The sequence below is a fragment of the Nicotiana tabacum genome, chromosome 8 (genome assembly GCF_000715075.1).
Source record: "Nicotiana tabacum cultivar K326 chromosome 8, ASM71507v2, whole genome shotgun sequence".
NCBI lineage: Eukaryota > Viridiplantae > Streptophyta > Magnoliopsida > Solanales > Solanaceae > Nicotiana > Nicotiana tabacum.
The window spans coordinates 180031343-180038922 of NC_134087.1; the positions used below are offsets into that span (position 1 = coordinate 180031343).

The 7580-nt window shown below is 39.4% G+C and overlaps 1 protein-coding gene across 1 annotated transcript; it reads right to left on the reverse strand.

Annotated features, from left to right (window-relative positions):
• Nucleotides 1–5962: 5962 nt before the first annotated feature.
• LOC142163428 (uncharacterized) lies at nt 5963–7093 on the reverse strand. The gene has a single exon (XM_075220712.1). It carries the CDS (start codon nt 7091–7093, stop codon nt 5963–5965), a length of 1131 nt encoding a protein of 376 aa, XP_075076813.1.
• Nucleotides 7094–7580: the final 487 nt, after the last annotated feature.

Genomic DNA, 7580 nt, shown 5'->3' on the forward strand with positions numbered 1-7580 from the left:
TGGATAGGATCGCGCATCGCAGCGAAGTTATGTGGGGGTATGACCTTGCGGGTTAGATTCGTGTGTTCTGTTTCTATGATGTGAGGTGGGTCCTCAGCCTTGTGTTATGGCGGTACTGGTGAGCTTGAGGTATAGCTCTTTCATTTGAGTCATTTTCATTATTTGAGTATGTTTGGACTGTTGCTTATTGGTGCATGTATTGCGCAAGTTGTGGCCTTAGCCTGTATTGATGCGTCGTGTCACCAGCGTAGTGTGTTGGATTAGGTGAGATCGTTGGGATCTTTAATGAATACGAACGGATTCGATTTCAGCATGTGGGAAGGATAATATCGAGGTTCGACTCAGAAATTTGCTATGATATTTGCCAAAGGAGAAGTGGCTTCATGAATGATTGATCTGAGAGAAGGGTTATGGTTTACTGCATGTTTCATTATCATTGGCAGCATATGGAAGTTTTGGAATGAGACTTTAGTGATAAGAGTTTTTCTATCGGTATCGGGTGTTGTATGCAACTGCTGTGATTAGAAGTTATCACTATGAGTGTTTGAGTTATGTGGTATACCATGTGATTGCACCTGAGATTGCAAGTATGGGTGATTAGAGCTTGTTCGGGCTTATTCTGAATATAGATGTGAGATTCTGATCTTGTGAATGATCTCGGAAGTGGAAATATGGTTCTAAGGCTTATGGGCTAGGTTGGAATGTGAAAATGTAGTTACATTGTGTTATCGGACCTATATGTGATCGGGTGACGTCGGATCACCCCTGGGTATATGCATGGTAAGGTTATTCAGCGATTGGTTGGCTTTTAGAACAACTCTGGGCACGTTCGAGGTGTTTAAATGGGGGAGAATGTAATGACCTGACCGATCGTTTTGAGCTTTTACACTTTGTTCGTTAGTTCTCGGGCATGGCTTGCCCCGTGTGAGGGATTTTAACTTATGTAAATCATTGGTTTTAGTTTCCAGGGTAATCAGAATGAATTTGGAAGAACAGTTCTCAATTCGAAGCTTGAAATTTGAAAGGTTTGACCAAGATTTGACTTATTGGTATATGATCTCGGGTCGGTATTTTTATGATTTGGTTAGCTCTGTTAGGTGATTTAGGACTTATGAGCATGATCGTAATGCATTTTGGAGGTCCGTAGAAGGTTTAGGCATGAATTGGCAAAATTGAGAATTTAGCGTTTTCCGGTTGATAGGTAAGATTTTTTTTTTAAATCCGCTAGGCAAGCTCCTAGGTTTTTTTTATTAAATAAAATAAAAAAGAAATACAAATGTCTTGATGTCCTACAAAATTTAAAGCATAAACTTTGTAAAATACATATACCCTATTATCAAATTGAGTAGATCACTCGAATTCGATATCACAATTATTACTAATCCTTGTATAATAAAATTAGCCATGAGAATGTGTAGGCCATGAATTAAACAATGAAAAGAAGTTCCGCATTGTCTTTTAATCCAGACCAAGCCCAGTTCATACGTGTCTTGCATCCATTACTCAAAAGGACGCTAATCCAGTGTCGAATCTCCAGGACTTCTTTGGTGATTACAAACTGAAGATTACCATGCGTTGCCCAAGTTTCCAAAGCTCCTCTAATGTTCAAGAGCATGTGCATTCTCCATTTTTTTTTTGCTCCATCACCACAGATTTTATGGAGTTGCTATATTGAAATGCATGCTCAAAATCAACGTTTGTTGTCGACTCCTCATACTTTAGAGGACCAGGCAAAATTTCAGCTAGGCACAGTGTTGCAATATGCTTCTGATGCAAATCTTTTTCAACGTGCTCAGATGAAAAGTCAAGCATGCTTGATCTGTTGTCCTTATTGAAAAATGGCTGACTGCCTCGTTGAAAAATCATCCGTTGCTAACTAATAAACAATTAAAAGCTGCCAAAAGTGCATTGCTCTTTTCGATTCTTAATCCAGTTGTTGTCCTTGTTTTCTCGACAGCGTTGCCATCCCAATTTACTAGTGCAATCCTTTCTGCATCCCTGTGTATGCCATGCATTCCCCTCCAGACGTGAGAAATCATGCTTGAACAACCATGTCCCAGCTTTTTGTTATCGAAAACCCCGTGCGCATGCCTTATTTCCCATGTGTATGCCAGCTTGCAATTCTTTGTGACAACAGGCGTGCAATCCTATTGTAATTTAAAAATGTCCTCCCAACTCATGTAGGTCGTCGATCGAGTACTCTCTCTGACCCACACATCTTGAAACCTGCATTCATATAGTAATGGTAGAAAGCATTTGTGTATTCCATGTCCTTGTTGAAGCATGTGTCCATTTAAAATTTCAAAAAGACAGTATTGGCCTTCGTATCCATCTCTTCTTGGAATCTGGCGAGCTCCACATGCTAAAAGCTGCGATGGCTTTTGTTTAATGGCAAGATTCTCATCGAAATTAAGCACTTGTACAACATGCTGGTTGTATATCCAAGGAATTGAATGCACGCTTGCACCCCATGCTGGATATGATTCCAATGCCTTTAGCCATCCCTTTTGTGCTCTATTATTGATTTGCTTTTGTTCTTTAGCAGCGGTTTTGTCGAGAAGTTGCATCAATGAAATCCATGAGCATTGTGATACCTGAGGATGTATCACAACTTGTTCATTAGACTCGACTTCAGTGCCCCATGCAATCGATCTGGGCATTCTGATCATATGTTCCCTGCTTATGCATATCATGATATCTCTTTCAAGGGATTGAGTACCATGTACTAATACCACCCAATGAAATTGACAATCATGATAAGTCATCTCCACATTACCATTCCCTGCACAGAAACACCAAATGTTAGTATATAGAAGATCATCAAGATCTCTTCCCATAGGGTTCGACCCTGCTAATAGTTAAGTCCATTCCGTTTCTCCTCCTCATTTTGCCTTTGTTCCACTCCATATTTATCTCTTTTTTTGGCTTTGTTCCTTTCCCTTGACCTCCTAATTCCTTGCAACCTTTACTCTTATGTAAGGACATTGCATCTTATCTTCGTTAATGATCCACCTTCATTTTGAGTCCAGATCCCAGAAACCATGGCACTCAGTATTTCTTTCATCTAGAGCATAATTGGCAAGGTGGTCTGCTAATGTATTCTCTTCTCTGAATATGTGAGTGACCTTGATGATACTTTGTTCCTTTAGTCTTAAAATCTCCTCTACATGTTCAGTTATATACCAAGGAGGGTTCCATGATTCCTCTATAATGTTCTTTAATAACATAGAATCTGTCTGTAGCTATATCCGTAAATAATTAAGACTTTTGCACATCTTCAATGCCTCCGCAATAGCTACTGCTTCTCATACATTGTTGGTTCCTTCAGAGATCTCCCTTCCTTCTGCATATATCAAATCACCTGCCTCGTCCCTTATGCAGAAACCAATTGAACTCCTCCTTGGGTTCCCTCTACATGCTCCATCCGTATTTACTTTGATCCATCCTCTTGAAGGAAATTCCCATAACACTTTATCATATTTTAGTCGAGGTGTGTATTGCTCCATCATTGTTAGTAAGTCCAGCCACTTGTGAGGCACCTGTAGTCCTGGCTTTTTCAGTTTGAACAACGATTGCAAAGTAGATGACACCTGGTAAATAACTCTACTCACTGACACTACTTCTCCATATTTCAAACTATTTCTTCTTTTCCAGAGTTCCCATACTATGCATGCAGGTAAAGCTTGTAACACTGGCTTCAATCTAGGTACTACTAGTGTTGTCCAACACTTTGTAATTGCTTGATGTAACGACAACCCATCTAATGCAATTCATGCTCTCCTCAGGAAGTAACTCCAAACACTTCCAGCTGCATTTGATGTGAATAACAAATGTACTAAAGACTCCTCCTTAGGATCATTACAACACCAACATTTAGGAGGCATGGAGTATCCTAGTCTATGCAAGAAATCATCAAGTGGCAGTTTGGCTTTCCACACCTTCCACAGGAAGAATGATATCTTGAAAGGTAAACCTTTTACCCATATCATCTTGTAAGCTAATCTTGGGTTGTCTCTTCTTCACAGGTAATCCCATGCAGACTTTACTGTAAAATGTCCCCTTGTTTAAAGCATCCAGAAAGGAGTATCTAACTGTGAACTTTCAGTTGGTGGTCTAATGTTCTGCACAATGTGGTGTGCCAACTCTTCAGGTAGGCTCTCAAAAATTTTATCCACATTCCACATACCATTTTCAACCAGATCATTGACATTATTAATATCTTCATCGATGCCAAACTCTGCAGGCACTTGGAAATATAAGGCTCCCATCTCAGTCCAATTGTCGAACCAGAATTGTGCTGATCCCATTCTAAGTTTCCAGTAGATTTGGTGCTCAATCAAATCCCTACATTCTAGCATTTTTCTCCACACGTGTGATCCACGCTTCCAAGGTACAATTACTGTATTTAGTTTCTTGCAGTACTTTTGACTAATAAATGCACTCCATAACGTGGGCTTAGTCCTGAAATTCCACCACAATTTGCAGAAAAGTGCCTTGGATACATCATGTAGGGACCTGAAACCTATGCCTCCCTCCTCATAAGGAATACAAAGGTTAGTCCAGGACGCCCAATGTCTAGTGCTCCCTCCCACATTGCTGCTCCAGAAAAACTTTGCAAAAATGCTATGTATTTTGTTGATCACATGACTTGGTGGATTCACTGCTGACAACATATGAATTGGAATACTCTGCAGGACATTTGCGATTAAAACAGCTTTGCCTCCTACAGATAGGAGTTTGCTTTTCCATGACTGGAGTTTGTCCATAACTTTAGTGATTAAACCCTGATAAAAGTCTCCCTTTCTTCTTGCATAAAAAATAGGACATCCAAGATAGGTCATAGGGAAACATTGTCTTCCTATGCATGTAATCCTTTCCACCTTATTAATCACCTCATTATCCGTTAAGTGATACATGTATATGGCTGATTTGGCTTTGTTCACTAGCTGACCAGATGATGATTCATAAGCTTGCAAAACCTCCATGACAAGTCTCAACAAAATTTCATCAGATGAGCAGAAAATGATTGTATCATCAGCGTATGATAGATGATTTATTTTTGGGCTCCATTTTGGCATACCAAATCCACAGAAATACAGGTTAGTGTGTAGTGAATTCAATCCCCGAGAAAGTGCTTCTGCTGCTAGAATGAATAGAGTTGGTGACAAAGGGTCACCCTGTTTAACTCCCCTCGATGATTTGAAGAATTCATTAGGCTGACCATTTATAAGAATAGAGTACCAATTTTTCCCAATCAAATCAAAGATCAAGCCAATAAAAGCTTCAGGAAATCCCATTTTCCTTAGTATTTTGGTCAGGAAAAGCCATGATAGCCTGTCGTAAGCTTTTGTCATATCAAGCTTAATCACAACGCTCAGACCTGCTTTTGTTCTCAACCTGCTATCCGTAATGATTTCTTGAGTTAACAGTACATTCTCAACTATGCTCTTGCCCTTCACAAATCCTGCATGTTCCTCTGAGATTATGTTTGGTAATAATTCAACCAACCTCTCATGAATTACTCTAGAGAAAATCTTGTTAACAAAGTTGCTAAGACTGATTGGTCTCATGTCTGCAAAGGTCATCACTTCTTTTTTCTTTGGTGCTAAAACCAGGTTTGTGTGCGTAACGCTCTTTGACAGCTGCTGACCGCAAAAGAAAGCCTTGACCATTTGGACAACATCTTCTTCAATGATTTCCCAGCAAGTTTGGTAAAAGGCTCCAGTGAAACCATCCAGTCCACCAGCTGAGTTCCCATTCAACCCCATAACTGCTCTTTTCACTTCTTCATTGGAAGGTAAGGCCATCATCTTTCATGCTGATCACTATCTACCATTGAAGGCACATGATTTAGAATAACGAAATCATTTGGGACTACACTCTCAGAAAATTGATCCTTGTAGAACTTTATTGCTTCTTCTGCTATTAAGTGATCTTCTTCAATCCAGTTACCAATGCTATTCTAGATCCTTGATAATTTCAGTCTCTTCCTTCTCCCATTAACTTGAGCATGGAAGAATGTAGTGTTTTTATCGCCATCTTTGAACCATAACATGCCAGCTTTTTGTCTCCAGAATTCTTCTTCTAATGCCAGATATTTAATCATTTCAGCTTGGACTTGTTGTAATCTTTGTCTATTCATCTGTGTAGGATTGACTTCAAATTGTCTTTCATGGACCAAGACCACCTTCTCAAGGCTTGCAATCTTCTGGAATATATCCCCATATGTAGCTCTGCTCCAGGTAGATAGTGCTTGTTTAAGCTTCTTTAACTTGTAGTTAAAAATGCGAAAAGGGTTAGCACTAAAATCAACATTCCAATTCTCCTTTACAACATCTTTGAATGTTTTATGCTTTGTCCAGAAGTTAAGAAATCTGAATGACTTCTTAATTGGAGGAGTTTCTTTATCACATTTCAACAGCATTGGGCAATGGTCAGACCCAATTTTGGATAGGTGAGTTATCTCTAATCCAGGAAAGGTCTGTTGTAATTCATTATTGCCAAGACATCTGTCCAATCTTTTAAAAATGTAGCCCTCCTCTGATCTTCCATTCCACCATGTAAATATGCTTCCTTTAAAACCCAAGTCTGTCAAGTTGCAGGTGTTGATGCAGTGCTTGAAGTCGTCTACTTCAATGAGAGAAACTGGCAATCCCCCAAATTTCTCTTCCTCATCCCATATCACATTAAAGTCGCCTCCGACTAACCAAGGTACTGTCATATTTGATGCCATTGCATACAATGAATCCCACAGTTCTATTCTTTCGGTGCGTTCACATTTGGCATAGACTAGTGTAAGGATTAGCTCAACATGTGTTTCAGAGTGCGTTAATCTCAAAGTCAACTGTTGAGTCAAGTTATATAAAATAGTAACCTCAAAAATTTCATCAATAAATGCCCAAATCTTGTTTGACACATTCACCACAGCCTGTGCCCGACCAATTCTTGCTCTATACCTCTCCATTTTGTGAGACTGTTGCATGGGCTCAAGGATTCCTATGAACTCAAAATGATGTTTTCTGTGCATTGTAATCAGCCTTTCAAATGCTTGCATCGTGTTTACTGACTTGACATTCCATATAATGGCATCCATTAAATGTTTTGGGATTTGGACAGTGTTCTCCTTGTTTGTACTCCACTAACTGGGACAGTAGAAGTCTCTTTTGACTGTTTCTTTTTTCCTTTTGTTGCAGATTTTACTAGTTCAATAAGCCTTGGCGACAGATCTCCCTGCTTGGCAACATTAAGGAAATTTTGTGCAGTGGATTCCTCATCCATGTCTCTACCTTTAAGTTCTGCGTGGTTAACTTGATCATGTGCTTCTACTGCTTCTTTTGATGTAACAATATCCTCTACCAGGTTGATGAGTTCCGCATCTTTTTCAGCATGTTCATTGGTCAACAACATTGTATTGTTCGATGGAAAGATACTTCCTGCTACATCCTGCATAGTGCTCAATGGAACAGTACTTCTTGCATAGACCTGCACTGTCATAGCTTTGTTCTTGTCTGCATTCTTGTCTTGTTTCTTGTCTGCATTTTCAGCTTCTTTCAAGACATTACTAACAACATTATGTAAAG

Coding starts and splice junctions, on each gene's coding strand:
- LOC142163428 (XM_075220712.1), bottom strand. CDS start 7,093: ATGGATGCCATTATATGGAATGTCAAGTCAGTAAACACGATGCAAGCA.